The 22,661-nt window shown below is 41.8% G+C and overlaps 1 protein-coding gene across 2 annotated transcripts; it reads right to left on the bottom strand.

The window, feature by feature from the left end:
• Window positions 1-1,854: 1,854 nt before the first annotated feature.
• Window positions 1,855-20,966, bottom strand: LOC307088402 (protein NLRC3-like). 2 transcript variants are annotated; one of them, XM_079754290.1, is made up of 12 exons: window positions 19,236-20,966; window positions 19,006-19,125; window positions 18,804-18,920; window positions 17,929-17,998; window positions 16,521-16,746; window positions 14,240-16,076; window positions 13,724-13,897; window positions 7,578-7,751; window positions 6,502-6,675; window positions 5,280-5,453; window positions 5,056-5,102; window positions 1,855-3,039 (listed from the first exon to the last, which is right to left on the bottom strand). In XM_079754290.1, the coding sequence occupies exons 1-12, from the start codon at window positions 19,301-19,303 to the stop codon at window positions 2,486-2,488; spliced, it is 3,735 nt and encodes a 1,244-aa protein (XP_079610416.1). In that variant the 5' UTR covers window positions 19,304-20,966; the 3' UTR covers window positions 1,855-2,485. The 2 variants fall into 2 exon arrangements, with proteins under 2 accessions (XP_079610416.1, XP_079610417.1); XM_079754291.1 differs by lacking the exons at window positions 7,578-7,751; window positions 13,724-13,897.
• Between the last annotated feature and the right edge of the window lie 1,695 nt (window positions 20,967-22,661).

Genomic DNA, 22,661 nt, shown 5'->3' with positions numbered 1-22,661 from the left:
ATAGATTCATAAACAATGTGTGTGCGGATGTTTGTGGGTTTATGTATATGTGCATATGCGGCGCACCAGCGCCCATAGAGGGCGCTGGTGCGCCGCCGACCTGCCTGCCTGTTCTTATTTTTTATTTTTTAAAATAATCGTTCTCATTTGGAAAGGTAATCTGTGTTAATTAAATGCTAATAATAATAGTCTTTAGAACTCTCCTGAATGATATTTGCATTCACTTTCACGTTCAACGGTTCAAGTTTATCATTTTGTGTAGTAGCCAATGGGCTGTTTTCGCTCAGCCCTCTGGCATTTAATCCAATGGTTGCCCTGTTGCTATGCAAAAAAGTAAAGAAATTTTCCAATCAGCGTCACCAATTTTATGGTTTGGGGGCTCTGAAATATTGCCCCTAGTATCAAGATTAGAGTAGTGCATCACGTGCAGCACGTTACCTGACATGGACATGACCTCAGAGAGAAGCAGCATGGCGAAATCAAGTAGCACCAATGTAGAAGTTCAACTAGGGCCAAATTCAGTTAAATCTCTACACCTGAATCCCTTCCAAAGAAGATCATTAGCCGAACAACTCCTCGTAAAATAACTCGGTCCAGACAAGCCAGAAGTGAATATAACCCAACTGGCAAAAGAAAAGGTGAAAACCTACAAGAGAAGCTTTTCCAAAAGTTGATTCAACCGAAAGCCTTGGCTAACTAGCTGGGAGTACGCCAATGCAATCTTTTGCTTCCCTTCCTTAAGTGCGTGTGATGGCTTGTGGACCCAGACAGGGGTGACAGACCTGGAAAATATGTCAGAAAGCATTAAAAAACATGAGCGGGCAAGAGTTCATATGGACAACTGTGTGAAGCTGGCCATGCTAGGCCGAATTAGCATAGCCGCACAGCTAGATGAGGGACACCGCATAGCCATAAGGAGGAACAAGGAGGAGGTGGACAGGAATCTGCATATTTTGTCAAAGATCATTGATGCCGTGATATTTTGTAGTGCCGTCGAACTTGCATTGCGTAGTCACGATGAGAGTGAAACATCAGAAAACTCTGGCGTTTTCCTATGTGTCAGTGATCTCATGGCCTCGATCGACCGTAAGTTGGAGGTGCACCTAGAGAACGCCGCTGTTTTTAAAAACACTTCGAAGACCGTGCACAATCATCTGTAAGACTGCATGTTGTCAGTTCTCAGAGGCCACATTCTGGAAGAGTTGAAATAGTCTGACTATATTGCTATTCAGGCAGACGAGACGACCGACATCTGCACTCATTGTCAGCTTGTGGTTGTGCTACGGTACATAGATGGCAACAAAAACATTCAAGAACGCTTTTTGGAGTTTATCGCGCTTCAAAAATGCGACCGCTGATACAATTGCCACTGCATTATTGGTAAGGGTGAGCCACCATCCTTCCTGCGGGACAACTAAAAACCAAACTGCCCCTGATCTACTAAAATGAGGACTTCAAGGGTTGCAGTGGTGCACTGGCTCTCTTTCAGGTTCTGATGGAAAATAACCTTAAAGACACATTCTCAGAAACGGTAAGTCTTCTCAAGATCTTCTCAAGAACAGCAGAATCTGACTCAGAGAGGTGCTAGTCTACTTTAAAGAGAATAAAAACATTCCATAGGAACACTATGAAACAAGATCGCCTCAACGCTCTAGCTATGCTCTCTATAGAGAAAAAACTCACGCGGGACATTCCAGATTTCAGAACAAGGGTCATTGAGAGATTTGCCACTCAGAAGGCTAGACGAGCAAAGTTCCTGTGCAAAAAATATTTTTAACTTTTTTATTATTTTTAATTTGTTATTGTGATTTTGAAAGGTTTGGCTTTTGCAGTAAGTGACTGTCAACATTCATATCAGAATATATATTTTATATACTTCCACCTACTTTACATTCAATTACATTTACATTTGCAGAATTCATATTTGTATATATTTCCACATACATTCAATTACAATTGCAGTATGTGACAGCCTGATTACAATTGCAGTAAGTGACAGCCTGATTACAATTGCAGTAAGGGACTGCCTGATTACAATTGCAGTACGGGACTGCCTGATTACAATTGCAGTAAGTGAAAGCCTGTTTACAATAGGAAAACCTCAATTCCCAAATCTGTGGTGTTCCATACGTTAATATTAAACCCACACTGAGTAAGTCAATACAACTCCCTCAAGAGTACATTTGGTATGAATGATAATGTGTCATTCTATTTGATAATGTCATTTAAGTTCAATTGGAGCGGATTTAAGTGAATTTTCGATTTTGTGAATGATTTGGGATCGCCAGCTGTCTCTACAGCCCCACCATTTTTTTTACCAGCCGCCACTGGTCTGTGTGTGATTATGTCTGTATACGTGTGTGTGTATGTGTGTGTGTGTGTATATGTTTTATGTTTGTGTTTATATGTGTGCGTGCGTGTGTGTGTGTTTCTATGGGTCTGTGTGTGTGTGAGTGTGTGTGTGTGTGTGTGTGTGTGTGTGTAACTACAATGGACACAGATACACTAAGGACCCTAGGTTACGAAAACTGAACCCAGGGTGGAGGAACTCCTGGGTGAAGGTGGACTGGAAGGTGTGGATGTGTGTCAGTGTGTCTGAGGACCCTCCTCCACCTGGGGACACTCTGTAGAAGGACAGAGAGCCAGCAGGCCGGTCCAGATACACTCCTACTCTGTTAGAGTGAGGGGGGGGAAGAGGTATGTTTGTTCGACTACCTTTGTGAAAGGCACTGTAACCACCATCACGAGAAACAAGACTCCAGGTCTTGCTGTTCCATCCCAGCCCGCTGTCATTCCCCGCTCCTCTCCTTGTGATTCCTCTGTATGCCACTCCTATGTAAACCTCTCCTTTCCACTCTACCTCCCAGTAGCAACGGCCAGTCAGATTCTCTCTGCACAACACCTGTTTCCAGGAGTCAAATCTCTCTGGGTGATCAGGATACGACTGATTCTCTTCAACCGGCATCACCTTTCTGTTGTTCTCAGACAGAGAGAGTTCTCTGTGGGCTGTGTTTGGGTCCAGTGTGAGTTCACAGGCATCTGACGGGAGAAAGACATGATTAGACTGCTAAAACATTATTACTAATTAATCATCATAATCATCATCATTATTATTATTATTATTATTATTATAACAAACAGCATCACCCCTAAAGATAATAATGGTATTCTAGTTGAAATCGTAGATGAAATATGTGTATCATTATAAAATTGTTATTATGAATATGATGTGCTATGTCTAATGTCTAAAATAATTATAATAATTATAAAAATAATAATTATAATAGCAACAAGATAATGGTATTATTCATGATGTCCATTTTTTAATATATTATACACATATAATTATGATTAATAGTATCCTGATTATTATGGTGTTATGTCTAATGTAATAATGATAGTAATGAATGAAACTAGGAAATGCATTTCCTTCAGAAAATGCGTAAATGGTTACGTAATAACATAACCGTTTAATATTATTTATAGACCTAATTATAACAATATTACAAATAAAGATAATCATCGTAATAACAATGATAATGTATGAAAATCATAATAATAATCACAACAATGATAATACTAGTTTTTCTAATAGAACATACAATAAACACACAACTACTATTATTACTAATGTTAGTATCATTATCATTATGACTAGAGTATCCGCACGCGCGCGCTCAACCTCTAGTTGTAATTAAACCCATAGTAATAATGTGGGAACCCCAGTCGATAATGTAACAAATTTCTGAGCGCATAATACAATAACATTTTGCCTATAATGTTACAACATATAACATTTTGGTTCACCTATTACGTAATGAAGCAAGCATAATAATTTCCTCCATACGTTATGAAGCAAGCATAATCATTTTCTACTTATAAGCCGTTTTCACACATTTGTGTGTGAAAGGATAACTAACTATGTTGCACAAGTGTAACATAGTTATGTTGCATTTGAGCAGCATAACTATGCTGCTCAAATGTAATATTAATTTTGAGCAACAAAGTGTAGTCTCGTGGTGGACTCTATAGACATAATTCACCATACTGTGTTATTGACATGTTTTATGTTATAGGGACACTGTCTCTTTAAGATCACGTGACTTGTGTGTTCATATGCCGGTCGGCGCGATGTTTGAATTTAACGTTTTTTGTATGAAAAAATGAACGACCTGCCGTTGCTTGTCTATGCGAGTAATTGTCTTTTCACTTATTTTATCATAATTTCTACAGTCTATAGACAGAACGTCTTACCTGGGAGAATTGGTCGACGGCGACGCCGTTAAAAAAGACGGAAGGGGGAGGGGTCGATATCAATATCGCAAGACATTGTGGGATGCGGGATCGATCTTGCCATTGTCGCATGCGGTTTGTGTGTATGCGGTGTCCTGTGCTGCCTTTGTTTTGAAACGTCTGCGTCAGAGCGCGCGTGTGTGTTCGTGCGCGTCTGCGTGTGTGTGTGTGTATGTGGTGTGTATATGCGTGCGTGCGTGCGATGTATGTGTGGGTTCGCGCTTGCTGTGTGTGTGAGCTTCAGTCCGCTTGGCGTGCATGTGTGTGCGTGCGTGTGCGCGGTGTGTGTGTATGCGGTGTCCTGCGCTGCCTTTGTCTTGAAACGTCTGTGTCAGCGCGCGCGTGTGTGTATGCGTGCGTGCGCGCGTGCGTGCATTCAGTGTATGTGTGTGTTCGCGCATGCTGTGTGTGTGTATGTGAGCTGCAGGCTGCTTGGCACATGAGCACTGACCAACTTGAGTAACTGGTGCGACAGGCCGGCTATTATAGTAGCAAGATATGTTCATGTCCAATAATAATTATATCAATACTACCAATATTAATCACCATGAATAAATAACAATCATAATACCTATTGGATTTGATACATGTAGGATTAATTGTGATTGTGATCGTTTACATTTTTACATATGTAACATACATGTCAACCATCATCTTCATTCCCAGAAGGATCTAAATGAACAGATGTTACCTCCTGCTGTATGGATGGACTTTCCATCTCAATAGTTAGTGTGTGTTGTGATGAATCAAACAGACACTTACACTTCTTTAGAGCTGGTTTCAGCCTCCATACTCCACCGTGCTCCACACTGGGGGGGGAAACAAAGTGAGAGCAGCATGTTGAAACATTCGCTTTCATCATCTGCTGTCTCATCACTTTCTACACAACATAAGTTACAGCTGCCTTTTCAAACCACTTCTTCTAGCAGCGGATTGAATCCTTGTAGCAGACACTGTCCCTGAGTGGTGAGCCGTCCTCTCCATACCTGAGAGTGTCCAGTCTCCAGCCTGGATCCTCCAGTCCAGCAGAGAGCAGCGTAGCTCCTGAGTCTCCTGGGTGATTGTAGCTCAGGTCCAGCTCTCTCAGATGGGAGGGGTTGGAGCTCAGAGCGGAGGCCAGAGAAGCACAGCCTTCCTCTGTGATCACACAGCCAGACAACCTACACACAGACACACATGCACACACACACACACACATGCACACGCACACACACACACACACACACACACATTTTATTTATTAGATCTGGATGAGAATAGTTCAGTTAACTAAAGTCAAAAGGTTAATAAAGTATTCATTCCATATGAAAACCTTTATGATTATATTCATATCACAGCCCGGCTAGAGCCTCATCACCATGTCTACATTAAAGACAACTCCTCAGAGTTACATAACATATAACATATACATCCTTGTAACACGGGTCTTCTCAATGCCGTGGAACGCTCGGTTCACTTGCATGGGACCTTCACAACTTCTGTTGCTAAGTATAATTGACTGCTGTCAAGGAAAACGAAGGATTTTTTGCCTCTAATAACATCTTTGGTATCACTCCGCAAGTAGTCCGGTAACTTGTCAACCCCAGCATCTTTGGTTGCTAAGCGACGTCAACGTCTTTCGCACACTATTTCTCTGCTTAGTTGTTTTTTCCTTTTGGCAAGTAGCCATGTAATAAGCGGGATAATGTGTAGAACGTCGCCGGTCATTATCGAAAATAAGCTTATATTCCTGATAATGACTGGCGTTCTATACATTATCCCTTGCGTAACATAGAGACAGCAACCCCTAACCCTAACCCTCACATCAGCTGGCCAGAGTTACATAACATATAACATACATAACATGCTAGAAGTTAGCAGGAGAGCAACTCCTCACCCTCACATCAGCTGGCCAGAATTATGTCAGCTAGAATAACCTGTAAACTCATAACAGACTAGCAGTTAACAAGACTGCAAAAACAAACAACTCCCCTTCAAACTAACAACATTTTTAAATCTTCCTGAAATCCTCGTCCTCTAAAGTTCTGTTCCTCCTCTGGCCTCTCATCCTCCCATCTGTGGTCCACTGACACGTTGACCCTAGCCTACAAATGATCTGGATGGATCTTAGACACGTGTCGTTTGTTCTTTTAGATCACAGCCCACCTAGTCCTGGATCCTCCCTACATTTTAAACAGACCCAAAGACACATTTAACCCTAATCCTGACCTGAGAGTTTCCAGTGTGCAGTGTGGACTCCCCAGTCCAGCAGAGAGCAGCTTCACTCCTGAATCCTTCAGATCATTGGTACTCAGGTCCAGCTCTCTCAGACTAGAGGAGTTGGAGCTGAGAACTGAGGCCAGAGCTTCACAGCATCTCTTTGACAGCTTACAGCCATTCAGCCTCCGCATAAAATAAAAAGGAACATGTTAGGAACTGTGATTAAATGTTTTATTCAACTTTTCTGATAGTTTTATAAATACATTTGATCTTCAAATGTTATTTATATTAGGTGTAAATTGTTGATACTAACAACAATAATGATAACAGTTCTGTATTTCTGAAAACTGTATCGTAATATTTCTTTTATAGTAGTATGTACATTGTGTTGTTTGCATTGTAAAACATGTTATATGTGTGCCTACAGATAAGTTATTTATATCATTATAACTTCGATATTCAATCGTTTTATTTTGTCCTGTATTTCTACATATTTGATCATGTTGATCTGTATTTCTACATGTTGTTCTGTATTTCCATGTCCTAAATGGAAATTCTGAAGATAAAATAATTAAAAAAATATATGTAAAATATTATAACATAACCAAAACCTTATACAGTCATGACAACAAAGAAATAAAAAAATGTTGAGTTGTTCCTATGCAATATAGGATGCTATATTGTGGTGATCACGGCCGTGGTAGCCGTGTCCGGGTGCCGCAAAGGATCCTGGGAGGCCTGGGGGAAGCGCCACCGCCACCAAGGTAGTCGTGGGTGTGGGGTGTAAGGTGTGTGTTTAGTGTGTGGAGTTAAATTAAAGGCAACCCTCGGTCGTGCAGTGTATGGGGCCCGAGTTTTAGGATTACTTATCAACTTTTCATTTTCGCATCAAACATAAACAACAAGGTGTAGTATGTCCAATGGTACCACTCAAATTCATGTGGTCATCAAAAGTACTGAGTTATTAGATTATATATTCTGACGTCATTTAGAATTATTCTCAAACCATGGGGAAGTAATTGTTTGAAAAGTCATCTGATATTGAACCTTGTGGTGTAACTGTTTGCACATTGAGTAAAACTGACCTGAGAGTTTCCAGTGTACAGTGTGGACTCCCCAGTCCAGCAGAGAGCAGCTTCACTCCTGAATCCTTCAGATCATTGGTACTCAGGTCCAGCTCTCTCAGACTAGAGGAGCTGGAGCTGAGAACTGAGGCCAGAGCTTCACAGCATCTCTCTGACAGCTTACAGCCATTCAGCCTTAAAATACAATAAACAGAACATGTTAGGAACGGAGATTTAAAGTGCTTAAAAGATCCAACTAGCTCACAGGAGAAACATGGTGTAGCTAACGAACAGCACAGGGCCGCTATGGGGCCCACACTGGAGGGGAGTACGTCCAGTGATGATAGCACATCGGCTCTCCTCGCTGCTATCAGGGATCAGGGAAGTGAGCTCAAGGAGATGATTGTCAAGTCAAGTCAAGTTTATTTATATAGCACAAAAACAACAATAGTTGACCAAAGTGCTGTACAATGCAAACAACAAATAGGCCTAAGATACACAACAACAGCAAAAACAGCAACAAAGCAGAAAAAAAAAAAAAGGTTAATTTGTGTTAAAGGCCAATGCATAATAGTGAGTCTTTAGCAGCGTTTTAAACTGGTTAATGGACTGGGCAGTTCTCAGACTCAGGGGAAGACTGTTCCAGAGATTGGGAGCAGCCACAGCGAAGGATCTGTCACTTTTTGTTTTTAGTCTGCACCTAGGTACATCCAGCAGCAACTGCCGAGCTGACCGTAATTCTCTAACTGGAGCATGAATGCAGAGCAACTCTGACATATATTGAGGTGCCAGCCTACGTAAAGATTTAAAAGCAAACAACAAAATTTTGAACTTGATTCTAAAAACTACAGGAAGCCAGTGAAGAGAGGCCAGAACAGGGGTAATGTGATCATATCGCCTTTTCCCAGTAAGGAGACGTGCAGAAGCATTTTCTACCAGCTGCAGGCGACAGAGCAGACATTGGTCCACACCAAAATAGAGAGATTTGCAGTAATCTTAACGGGACACAATGAACAAGTAAATGACACTCTCAAAGTCCTTTGGAGGGAGATAAGGCTTTACATTAGCTAGGAGTTGCAGCTGGAAGAAGCTTGTCTTGACGACTGAGCTTATTTGCTTGTCAAATTTAAAACCATTGTCAAAAATAACTCTGAGGTTTCTAACAAAAGGGCGGCTGTAGGAGGCAAAGGGACCAAGGACACTGTCAATGTCATCAAGTAGTTCAGATTTACCAAAAACAATTATCTCAGTTTTCTTATTGTTTAGTGTGAGGAAATTAAGTTTCAACCAGGTTTTTACATCTTTCAGACAATTTAACAATGCATTTGTGGAATCCTTATTTGATTTTAACGGCAGGTAGACGTGTAAGTCGTCTGCGAAATAATGGAAAGAAATGTTGTGTTTTTCAAAAATGGAACCTAGTGGAAGCAAATATAAAGCAAAAAGAATTGGAGCTAAGATAGAGCCTTGAGGGACCCGGCAGGCAAGTGGGGCTGCAGCTGAGGAGTACTGGCCTAGGTGAACAGAGAAAGTTCTCTCTGACAGATACGACTTGAACCATTTTAGGACATTTCCAGTAATACCAACACACAGTTCCAGGCGGGATAAAATAATCTGGTGATCGACTGTGTCGAAGGCATCAGTGAAGTCTAAAAGCAGGACCGCAGCAGAGCTCCCCGAGTCAACAGGTAAGAGAAGATCATTAAAGATTTTTAAAAGTGCAGTTTCTGTGCTGTGGCGTGATTTAAACCCAAACTTTTCTGTTATGCCATTAAGATCCAGGTGTAGCTGCAGTTGTTCTAAAACCACTTTTTCTAACACTTTAGAAAGGAAGGGAAGCTTAGATATGGGCCTAAAACTGGAGAGAACAGAGGGGTCAAGGTTGTGTTTTTTGACAAGGGGCTGAACTATAGCATGTTTAAAAGCAGTTGGAACACAGCCTGAGGCAAGACAGATGTTTATTAATGTTAAAACGTATGGGCCAACAGTGTTAGACAAGTCTTTCAGTAATCTTGCAGGAATACTGTCTAAAGGATATTGTGACGGTCTCAATTTTTTGAGAGTGACACTGGGTCAAACTGCTTAAAGACAGTAGGGCATACAGGAGACACAGCTGGATTTACGGTGGACAGAGGAGGTGAACACCCGATTGCAGTGATTTTATCAATAAAAATGCAAGAAATTGTTCATATAAAGTGAGTGATGGCACAACAACAGGAGAGTTACAGGGATTTATGAGATGGTTGGAAATGAATTGTGTTTTCGCAGATTTAATGGCTTTCTGGTATTCAGTTAAACTCGTCTCTTAAAATCCCAAGGGAGACATGGCAGCACGCCTACATGTGTGTCTAAGAGTGCGAGTGTAATCATTTAGCCACGGCTCAGCGACAGGTTTAGGGCGTCTGTCATTGAAGGGTGCAATAGTGTCCAGGAAATTAGTACAGGTAGTATTAAAAAAACAGACTATCTCCTCAGCAGATGCATTGTACAAGTCACTTGTTGGGAGCATAGAGTCAGTAAAGGCAACGGAAAATTGTGACGCAGTCAAAGGATTCAGCACGTTGAATCCCGAGCGCAAGGCAGAGTCACAGTGAACAACACAGGTAAATGGTCTGAGATCGGCGCGTAACAAATTTCTCTAATACACACATTTAAGGCATGAGACAAGACAAGGTCCAGTGTATGACCCTTTTCATGCATGGGGACAGTAACGGACTGTGTGAGGTTAAAAGAGTCAATGAGATTCAAGAAGTCTTTAACCAGCGGCCGGGAGTCACAACACCCATGGATATTATAATCGGCTATAATTTATAAGCGATCTGTGTTCAAGACAATTCCTGCCACAAAGTCATAAAAGTCCTGGATAATTATTATTATCCTTATTAAACTTTGGGGGACGGTAGATCACAGCACATAGAACAGGAGGTTGAAAGTGTATCTCAAAGAGTTGCAGCTCAAAGCTAGAGAAGCTGTTGGACGGGGTTTGACGGCAGCAGAAGCTGGATTTAAAAACTGATGCCAGCCCTCCACCTTTCCCAGTAATCCGCGGGGTGCTGATGAATGAACAGTCAGCAGGAAGAAGTTCAGCAAATGCTTTAATCTCACCAGCGTGAAGCCAGGTCTCTGTCAGAAACATAAAATCCAAGTTCCTGGACGTGAAGATATCATTTAGGAGGAATGTCTTATTTGCTATTGATCTGGCATTGATAAGTGGCAATCACAGAGTGAGCTCCACGGTGCCAGATGGAGAAGGCCTACAGGTCATTTTGATGGGCCGTAGCAGACTAGGATCCACTCCGCATCTTCCTCCCCTCCTAGTGTGCAGGCTAGATGTGCGGGGTGGACAGCAGGCGCTGTCAGTAATAATGGTCCGTATAGGGAATGTGTCCTTTGAACGTAGTGTTGGGTGAGGCCTGTAGGGGGGGCTGCTTGGGGAGGCAGTGTTCTGATGTGCAGAGATGAGCAGAGTTGTGGAAGAAGACTCTGTGGGGGTGTGTCGCCTAAACAGTCAATCATGTGGATCGTTGTGTGGAGCAGATTGTACGGAATGCTGTATATTAACAGCTAGCACCAAGCTACCCAAAATGTTCGGGTGGATTCCATCAGTGCTGAAGAGAGAAGGGCGGTTCCAAAACAGATGATGTTATCCATAAAAGCAAAGTTATGAACTTTGCAGGTGTACTGAAGCCATGTATTGAGATTGAGGAGTCTGCTAAAACGCTCGGGGCGTTGGGACATGGTTGGCAGGGGACCACTGACAAAAACAGACTTCCCGCAGCTTTGTAAGAAAGAGAAGAGGTCGCCAAAATCCCGCTTTCTCAGTTCAGTTTGCAGACGGGCCATGTCATTGCAACCTGCGTGGACTATCACCCGATGAATGGAGGATGGAAGGGAACTAATAAGCTCTGGAAGTTTGTTCAGGATGGATATGACTTTGGCTCTAGGAAAGCAATTTGTAGTGGCATTGAAAGAACAGATATTCCTAGTGAGGCTGTCACCGTGGGGACTGGATCCACCCCGCTAGGCGTAGGATCCACATTGCAGGACTGGGCTGACGAGTGAGGAGCAGAGCCATCTGCGTGGGAACCTGGGGGATGAATCACCACCAGGGCCGAACGAGGATGCCCACCGGAGCGTCTCAGCACGGCCCCCTTTAGGATCCTGCGGTGTGATGCAGAGGTCTCCGTACGCGGTTCAAAGCGTAGAGTTTGACCCACATCAGCTTAGCAGGTACTCCCCGGCACTGTTAGTCACCTGTGGCTGTAGAGCAGCAGTGTCTGCAGGCGTCGAACTCGGGGATGGACCTGGTTTGGAGTGCGCTGGAAGAGCAGAGGCATCGGCTGATGGAGCAGGAGTGTCACCTGACGCATACTGGTTGGAGAGGCTCAGGCGAGGAGGTGAGGCCCTGTCCGGGCCTCTCTTTCGCCCTCAGATCACCACTTCAGTCCAGGAGGGAAGACGGTCGGGAGTGGAGCAGGTGGAAGGCCGAGGACAGGCGGAGGAGTCCCAGACAAAATTGTCCTGGATAGCTGTATTTAAGGAAGCAATCTTCTGGTTCTGGTCAGCGGCCAAACCCATATAACTGGCCGACAGGGACTCTTTGCTTCGCAGCTCAGCGGAAAGCCTTCTGATGTCCTCATTCAGGTAAGCAATCGTATTATTTGCTATAATAAGTCGCGGATCTTCTTCATTTTGCATGGTGTGAAAAGATGCGCGCCCAATACAGGGATTACAGAGCCTTCGGTTGTTTGTGGCGTAGTATAGGGACCATGGGCTTGCTGCGGTTGCTGGACATTCAAACTTGTGGACATTCAAACTTCCATCAGCAGTCGCCTGACGGCCTTGTAGGGATCTTGGACTCCGTGTGAGCAGAGTCAGACCTAACGAAGCAGAGGGCTGCGGAGCTAAGGAGGGCCTTCAACTATCAATCAATCTCTAGGCTTCCTTCTTTAAGACCATTGATTCATTAATTCAACCTTTTATTTTGAGTTTTGAATCCAATCATATTGCTTAGGCACATTTAGAAAAAACTAGGGCACTTGCCATTCCCGTCTTCAGACACTTTTACCGGGCTTCAAAATCAAGGACGACTATTAAACCCCTCTGGGCTTCTGCATCTCTTCATATTCAATGGTTTTACGTTTTTCTGTATTCCTACATATTCAATCGCTTTGTGTTGATCTTTATTTCTACATATTCAAAAGTTTTATGTTCCTATGGATTTCTACATATTAAATCGTTTTATGTTCTGTATTTCAACATATTCAATCGTTTAGTTCTGTATTTCTACATATTAAGTCGTTTTATGTTGCCTGTATTTCTATATATTTGATAGTTTTATGTTGCTCTGTATTTCTACATATTGCTCTGTATTTCTACAGCTTAAAATGTTTGACCTTTTGTATTTATGTCTTAAATTGTATTTCTGAAGATAAAATATATCTAAAGAATATATGTAAAAAATTATAACATTATAAGACCTTATACAGTCATGGTAACTAAAAATAGAAATCGGTGACTTGTGAGAAATTATATATTTAGTTTATTTTGACCTATAAACTTTGATGGATGCAAATACTGCTACTTCTATAAAGGTGACATATTATAACACCGGGTGTGAGTGTGATTAGCACTATAAGCCGTTTTGAAAATCTGCCTCTTCTGACATCACAAGTGTGCGTGTCCACTTAGATGTGTGCTGTATAGATCAGTATACCAGCCTACCAAGTGGACTGTAGCAAACGTTGCTCATCTATCCTTCATATATCTAAGTGGACACGCCCACTTGTGATGTCAGAAGAGGCAGATTTGTAAAACGGCTTGTAACGGCTAATCACTCAAACCTGGAGGTATAATATGTCACATTTAACTACCAATGTCCCAATAACAGGGAATTGTGGGAGTGCACTATCATTACATTTTGTGTTTATAATTGAAAAGTTGCAATGGCAACTTTGGGATTACTTTTCAACTTTTCATTTTGACATCCCACATAAACAACAAGGTGTAATATGTCCAATGTCACCACTCTAATAAATGTGGTCATCAAAGGTACTGAGTTATTAGCTGATATAGTTTGACGTCATTCAGGAGCAATTCTAAAACCAGGTGGCAGAAGTAAAAAGTCCTCTGAAATGGAACATTGTGGTGTAACTGTTTGCACTAACCAGAGATTTTCCAGTGCACAGTGTGGATTCCCCAGTCCAGCAGAGAGCAGCTTCACTCCTGAATCCTTCAGATCATTGGAACGCAGGTCCAGCTCTCTCAGACTAGAGGAGTTGGAGCTGAGAACTGAGGCCAGAGCTTCACAGCATCTCTCTGACAGTTTGCAGCCATTCAGCCTTCACACACAATAAACCGATCATGTTAGGAACTGTGATTAAGTGTTTTATTAGACTTTTCCTATAGTTTAACTAATTATTATGCATGATATCTTTAAATGTTAGTTAATTATTAGCTGTTAAATGTTGATACCAACAACAATAAAAATAACAGTTGTTTTGTAGTTCTGAAAACAATCATAATGTTACTTTTATAGTAGCTTGTATATTGTCTTGTGTGCATCGTAAAACATGTTCTAAGTATGCCTACAGATTGGTTTCATATGTTATTTTAACTTTTATATTCTAGTAATATGTATACTGTGTTGTGCATATTGTAATACAATTCATTAGTGAACCTACAGAGATGTTTTGGAGGCTTTGATCACTGGCAGAAGCCCCAGAAGACCCTCCTCAGAAGCAGAGTATTTCTTCAGGTAAAATACATCCAGCTCCTCTTCTGAGGTCAGTAAGATGAAGACCAGAGCTGACCACTGAGCAGAGGAGAGAGATTCTGTGGAGATACTTCCTGATGTCAGGTACTGTTCGATGTCCTCCACCAGAGAACGGTCATTCAGCTCATTCAGACAGTGGAACAGATTGATGCTTCTCTCTTGAGAGAAATCTCCACCTATCTTCTCCTTGATGTAATGGGCTATTTGGAAATTGCTCCTTGGCCTTTTTCCTGTCTGTCCTGGCAGAACTTTTTTAGTTAGATTGCCCATTGACGTACTTCCTCTTGGTCCCAGCAGATCTTTTAGGAGAATCTGATTGGTCTCTAGAGAGAGACCAAGGAGGAAGCGGAGGAACAAGTCCAGGTGTCCGTTCTCACTCTGTAAGGCCTTGTCCACAGCACTCTGGTAGAGGAGGAGGAGTTCATCTTCCCTTGAGGTTGGCTGATCTTCTGAGATCAGAATGACACCAGTGTTGAAGTAAGACTGAAGTACATAAAGGGCAGCCAGAAACTCCTGGATGCTCAGATGGACAAAGCAGAACACCTTGTCCTGGTACACCCCACACTCCTCTTTAAAGATCTGGGTGAACACTCCTGAATACACTGAGGCTGCTCTGATATTGATGCTACACTCTGCCAAGTCTGCCTCATAGAAGATCAGCTTGCCTTTCTCCAGCTGGTTAAAAGCCAGTTTCCCCAGAGAAACAATGATCTCCCTGCTCTCCGAACTCCAGTGTGGATCAGTTTCAGCTCTCCGATGATACTTCCTGTCCCCTTGTATGGACTGAACCCTCAGGAAGTGGCTGTACATCTGAGTCATGGTCTTGGGCACCTCTTCTCCTCTCTGGGATGTTTTGAAGAAGTCCTCCAGAACTGTAGCAGTGATCCAACAGAAGACTGGGATGTGACACATGATGTGGAGGCTTCGAGATTTCTTGACGTGAGAGATCACTTTGCTGGCCAGTGTCCCCTCTCTGAATCTCTTCCTGAAGTAGTCCTCCTTCTGTGGGTCAGTGAACCCTCTCACCTCTGTCACCATGTCAATACACTCAGCAGGGATCTGATTGGCTGCCGCAGGGCGTGTGGTTATCCAGATGCGAGCGAAGGGAAGCAGGACTCCCCTGATGATGTTTGTCAGCAGCACGTCCACTGAGGTTTGCTCTGTGATATCAGTCCAGATCGGGTTGTTCTGGAAGTCCAGATGAAGTCGACACTCATCAAGACCATCCAAGATGAAGACTACTTGGTCATGGTCGTATCTGTAGATTCCTGCTTCATTGGTTTCAACAGAAAACTGATGAAGAAGTTCCACCAAGCTTAAATCTTTCCCTTTCAGTAAATTCAGCTCTCTGAAAGTGAGGAGAAATGTGAAGTCTATTTCGTGGTTGGCTTTGCCCTCAGCCCAGTCCAGTGTGAACTTATGTGTTAAGACGGTTTTACCAATGCCGGCGACTCCAGTCGTCATTATTGTTCTAATTGGTTTATCTTGTCCAGGTAAGGGTTTAAAGATGTCTTCACATCTGATTGGTATTTCCTCATTGGCTGGCTTCCTGGAGGCTTTTTCAATCAGCCTGACCTCATGTTCCTTGTTGACGTCTCCACTGCCTCCCTCTGTGATGAAGAGCTCTGTAAAGATCTCATTCAGAGGTCTCTGCTTTCCTGCTCTATCGATTCCCTCAAACACACGCTGGAACTTCTTCTTCAGATGAGACTTGAGTTTGCGTATGCACTGGACAGCAACAGCTCCTAAATCACAAACCAGAAGACACATACTATACATATTTCCAAGCAATATGACTGGTGTAATGACAGAAGTACTGTAAATGTTATTCTGCTATTGTTCTACAGTATAATGTTTAACATTCTTTAACCTGATTGACCCACAATAACCCTCCATATCTGGATCAAAGCATTTAACCTGATACCCCCACAATAACCCTACATGTCTCGAACAAACCATTTAACCTCCAAGAAGAAATATTTCTCCACATGGAAAAGTTAAATGTTTAGAAATCTTCCATGATCTACTTTAGTATGAACAAAATAAGTGTGCTATACTGCTCTGCAAAATAAAATGATTGATGGTTTTAAAAATAACTGTATGTTGTCTTTTGAAAATACTAATATAAAACTGATCTGCTTTCAAAATAAGAATATTCTTTCAGTATTTTCAAAATAAGAGTCTCTTACCACTCCCCAGTGTGTAGGCCAATTCCTCCTGGTTCATCTCCATCAGGCAGAGCTTTGTGATGTCTACCACTCCCTCTATTGCGCGCCTCCTCTGTTCCTCGTTCTTAACATCCACCTCCTCCTCCTCCCTCTGACTCTCCGAGCATTGTGGGTAATCTGAGAAAAGATCGCTCCAGAGCTTCTTCAGCTCCTTGTCTAGAAAAGCGTGTGCGTTCTCCTCAGCCCTCTGGAACAAAAGAAACATCAAGGAGGAATTTACTTTGAACTAACTGAGGACATCAGAAGCATCTGTCCTAGATTAACGTCTCGCTGGTCTAAAGAGCGAAGCCTGGAGACTATTAGCTCTACAAGAGATGCTTATAATGCCCATGTAGGGACAGGGGTACCGCTAGAGATTGTGGGCCTTATGAAAGAATATATTGGGCCTCCAATCTAGCCCACCCACCAGCCTAGAAAACCCATTTGACCACCTGTAGTTTGATAGACTGGTAGCTCTAGTGTAGCCTAGTGTTAATTACCCAATACTTAGCCTGCTGTCATTGACCATTGATGAATGTCAGAGGTTCATGAGTGGCACCTCTCATTACTTTTCTTTCTGGCAAAAAGGCTTTCCTAAAAAATCTGCTTTGAGAAATTCATTCAAATTCGGTGGTATTTTATGTTTGCCAGTCAATGTTTGCTGGCAAGGCTGCGCTGGCTCTAACCACTAGGGGTCACTATTCACGCACCTACCCTGGCTGTATCGTAGTAAAGTAGAAGAAAATGAGTGTAGGCCGTGCTGCTGCAAACTTCCTCAGCAAACAGACTTCCCGGTTCATCCCACCTGTTTCCCTTATTTATTGGTTCATATTCATGAATTTCATGTTTGATGAAGAACTATATAATTGATATAAGATTATATGATTCACTAGGTAGCTCCATGTTAATGGGCACCAAAGGAAGGTGAATAAATAAAACCTTTTCTTAGGATAAACTGGGTGACCAACTGTCTGCCCTTTTTCCTCCCTCTCAGCTTTCTGTTTCCAATGCCCCAACTTCTTCTTCAACGACGACGTGATCTAGTCTGTTCTCCGTCTGTTCTGCTTACAACAAACTGCTTGGAAAACTCTGTGCTGAAAACTGGATCCACGCAAGGCTGAATCATGCAATAAAGAGGGAGGGGTGAAATATAATTACTATACTGAACATTTAGCCAAACATGGATAAACAAACTCCTTGTTTGTTTCAAATGTTATGTTTTAATAGATGCAATTTTTACTTGAAATATTAACTTGATTATGATGATGATAATAATAACAATTTTTATAATAATATTGATAATAATATTATTGTTCTCTGAGTGGCCCCTGTCAGTGATTGGCCCTTGGAATCGTCCTCACCTCCCCCCCCCCCTTACTCATTTACACACCTTGATCAACTCTGCTTGATGCTGCTGTACAGATTCAGCACTGGTAACCTTTGACCTTTCCTGGGGTGGCCTATGGAGAACAAGCACACACACACACACACACACACACACACAAAGACACACACACACACACACACACACCCCCCCCCCCCCCCCCACACACACACACACACACACACAGACACAATGGATCTTTTTAATAAAAATATTTCCTGAATAAACTACTAGTTTGTTGGAAACTCCTTCCTCTCCTCTCTGGAGGGGCGTGCATCTTTAAGGTCAGGAGGACATTTCATAGACCAGTCACTCTTAATGGAGACACAGCTGGGTCCAGGTGAGTCTGCTCTCTCCTGCCTCTTTCTAGAGCAGGGGTCTCAAACTCAACTTACCTGGGGATTGCCGGAGGTAGAGTCTGGGTCAGGCTGGGCCGCATCAATTATTCCACACAAAAAAGGAGCACAACTGACCCAATCTAAGATAATGATCGGGCTATAATTAGATCACGTTGGCTATGTTATCGCTGAAAACATGGGAATTTCATAGTGGTTGGTGGTAACCGGGAAATTTTAGCGTCCTTTGGTTTTTGTCGGGACTCAGGACACGCAACTCAAAATTGGGACTGTCTGGTCACCCTATCACAAGTGATAAAAAAAGCGTGGCAAGCCACTTAGCAAAAATGTGCGTTTGACAACAACACGCGGGCCGCACTAATACTAAAATTTGATCTCAAGTAGGGGGCCACAAAATATCATCCTGCGGGCCTCAATTGGCCCCTGGGCCGCGAGTTTGAAACCCCTGTTCTAGAGAAATGTGAACCTGGATTTTTTGGAATTTTCATAGATGCTGTATCTTTATTATCTTTGACAAATCCTTACCCTTCCTCTCTGGAAGGGCTTCCATCTTTAAAGTCAGGAGGACGTTGCATAGACCAGTCGCTCTTCATGGAGACACAGCTGGGTCCAGGAGAGTCAGCTCTCTCATGCTGGACTCTTCTAGTAAAACAAGAACCAGGATTAACAAGAATACCATGGATGTCTGAGAGATTCTATAGTTTTATAATCTCTGAAAAATCCTTACCTCTTTTCAATAGACTGATTTCCATCTTTAAATTGGACAAGAGGATGCTCCATAGACCAGTCGCTCTTCATGGAGACACAGCTGGGTCCAGGGGAGTCTGCTCTCTCCTGCTGCTCTGGGCTTCAACACAACACACACTTTTTACTCAGACAAATGATGGAGTCCTGAGATATCACTGCGGAGCTCTGAGATGGACAACAGTTACAAAGAGTGAGAGATCATTTTCTTACCTCTTAGCTTTTCTCTGGCTCTGGAGTGGTTTTAGAGGTTGGGCCCCCTCCTCTCTCTCCTCCTCCATAGTAGACTGGAGACCAGGACAAAACTACATGTTCCGAATGTGAAATTAGTGCAGTGAAGACTTCCTATCCTCCTCCTGTCTGATCGACACATACACATACACTATCTATGTCTAGATATACACACATTATCGCTATCTATGTAATTATTTAATTATAAGGACAATCAGTGTACTAAACCGGTAAACCATAAACCATCAATAATTAACTAATTTTCTCAATAAAATTCCATAACACAACCAAACTGACTAAACTCACTAAAGTACAGACTAATACTGGCCATGAGATGGTTTAAACTTATCCTTTCAGTACAATTAAAAATCCTTTATGTTTGAGTCCTAGTCATTTTCCAAGAAGGTTGTTCTTTCCGGTTCCCGTACCAGAAGATCTGTATATAAACGCCCTCAACACGGTTAAACTAGTTATTTTTGTTATGTCCCATATTCCTTCATTACAACAGGTTCTCTCAGCATCAGCATCTCCTTTACAAAACAAACTTGGAAACACCAAACTAGGACTGGAAATAGATTAATTTAGTAAGAATATATTATTACAGTAAGAATGCATCACTGGTCATCTGAAGAAAACATGAATTCAGCAAACGGTACCTTAGCTTTTCCGTGACGAAAAGTGTGCTGCCCGTGTAGAATGGAAATATAAGAGCACAAATGCAAGGACGGAAAAAATCACAGAGAAGTGCAAGAAGCGAGACAGAACACCAACCTTTAGAACCACAGTTCTAAAGGTTCAGAGAGTAACGATTGAGCTGCTAGGCTCCTCAGGGAAGACAGATCAAATGAGGAAAGAGACTTTGAACAACAGCTAACTACGTGTAAATGCTTTATGCTCCTAAGGCCTCCGTCAGGGCAAGGCACCATAACTGATGAAGTGATATGCTAAGAAAGAGCAACAGTTTAATAAAGTCCATATCAAGGTATAAACCACCAGGTCCCAGTGCTGATCGACATACTGAGGGCTGAATAGTACAAGTTAAGTATGACCTCCAGGGTACAAAGTAATGCTGTACTTGGTATCGTCTGTGATGAAATCCTGGGACTCTCAAAGTATCAAAATATAACTGCGAAGGAAGGAAAAAAATGAAACACTTTTACTTTGAAGGAGAAGAAAATTTGGTAACACTTTATAATAATGTGCCATAACAAATAGCAAACTAGTCATTACCTTACCCTTTGTTAATATTTGTTAATTGTTACAAAATATCTATTTGGCACAAGTTAATAGTTTTTTCATCATTAATTAAATATTTGTTGTTTGCATACAATCTGTTTTAACAAATAGAAAACAATCTATTAAGTAATCTTGTATTAATATTTGTTAGTAGTTAACCAAATGTATTTTTGGCACTAATTAACAGTTTTGTCTTACATCATTTAAATGTTAAATGTTTATTGACAAACTAAATGTTAATATAAAAGTTAATGACATGTAATTTAACTAATTGTTATTAAACTGTGCTTCTGCCTATCCCAATATGAACCATTCCTCATAGGACCAATACAATAAAGTTGGTTAAGCTTTATTAATATATTAGTAATATATAGCTATCAGTGTGGGGCCCCTCCTTTTCAGCGCGCTTCTTTTTTTTAAAAATATTTTCTACTTTTAAAATACTATCTTTTTTTAACTTGGAAGTCAATGGGAGGACGGCTCTGCCGTCCTCCCATTGACTACACACTTGTATCTTCAATAATATCCAGACGGAATTGTGATATCATTTAAACTTTATCAGAATCACAGTTGTTTCATACCGGCATCCTTTTTCAGTTGATCTCATTGATTTACGTTGACGCTGGAGCGTGAGGACGCTCAGCAGTGTTGCCAGATTGGGCAGTTTTTCCCGCCACATTGGGCTCCTTTTGGAGGACGTTCAGGCAGTCGTGCCAGATTGTTTTTTTTATCCCGCTCTCTTGGGCTACTTTTAAACACGCACCGGCTCGCTATTCTCTTAAAGACACACACACACACACACACACACACACACACACACACACACACACACACACACACACACACACACACACACACACACACACACACACACACACACACACACATAGGTGTCGATTCTTCTGGGGACGCGTCCCCACCAGTTTTCGTCAAGATTCATTTTGTACCCACTTGTAAAAAAAAAAAACTTGAGTAAGTTTTGACCCCCTCCCACTCATACTGCACAGTTATTGTGATGTGCAGAATGTTATACACTTGGTCTCATGTGCAGGATGTCTTGCACTTGGTTATGTTAAATTTGTGTACTAGTTCTTTTAATTCCTCTGAAGTGTTTTTTACCAATTTATGCCGCATTTCTTTTTTTAAATTTTTTTTTGAAGAAAATTGATTATTAAAATCATTATGGATTATTACACGGCTCTTCTCAATGCTGTAGACTGCTCCATTCACTTGCATGGGCCTTCCCAACGTTCAGCTGTCAATCATTTTTGTTTATTATACAGCTCTTCTCAATTCATAAAAGTATGAATAGACCTCTGACGAATAAGTCCCGCCTCCCTGGCTCCGGTTCCATTGGTCAAATGTCTATGGGAAATAACATGGGTTTTTTGAATGATCGTACATAGGAAACTCTCTAGGTGGCGAAGAAGTAAACGCTGCTCACGTTTTGAACTACACACTTTTTCCATCTAGATTCCACTTGGGTTTTGGATTGTCGGTGCCGTAAGTAGTAAACTTTTATAAATGCTACTTTAACGGCACCGACAATCCAAAACACATCGCATCGCACACATCCAAGGTTAGCTGTTCACAAGCCGGGCATGTCAAACTGTTTATTGCCCTGCCTCTCGGTGATTATCCCTTACTTATTACACGGCTCTTCTCAATGCAATGGAATGCTCACGTCCAGCATATTTGTCCGCTGTCAAGGAAAGTGGATTTTTCGCCTCTACAGATTCACGTCATCTGTATCACTCCGCAGTCCGGTAACTTATCAACCCCAGCGTATTCAGTTGCTAAGCGACGTCAACGACTTTGGCGAAGAATTTCTCTGTTGATCAAAGCTACGAATGATAACAAATACATTGTAAAAAGACACACTGTGAAGTTATTTTTTTGTATAATACCAATACTCTTTTGCTGGGTTGCAATGATGAGGCATCAGACAATCAAGTCATTTTAGCCTGAATACATATAAAAAGCACCAGAGCAGGTTGCTAGTACCATGGACAGTATCAGAACGATAACCTGTTGAACTAACTATTAGTTCAAAGTTCAGGTCACAAATTTTAAAATGAATTAGTTCAGTTAAACGTCCAAAATTCAAAAATTTGAACTAAGTTCACAGTTCCAAAAAATGAACTAGTTCATAGTTCTTTTTTTCAATACGTT

This window comes from Pollachius pollachius (assembly GCF_949987615.1).
Source record: "Pollachius pollachius genome assembly, chromosome: 17".
Classification (NCBI taxonomy): Eukaryota; Metazoa; Chordata; class Actinopteri; order Gadiformes; family Gadidae; genus Pollachius; species Pollachius pollachius.
Note: the sequence above shows the minus strand (reverse complement) of the source record. Positions and strands in the feature narration are given on the sequence as shown.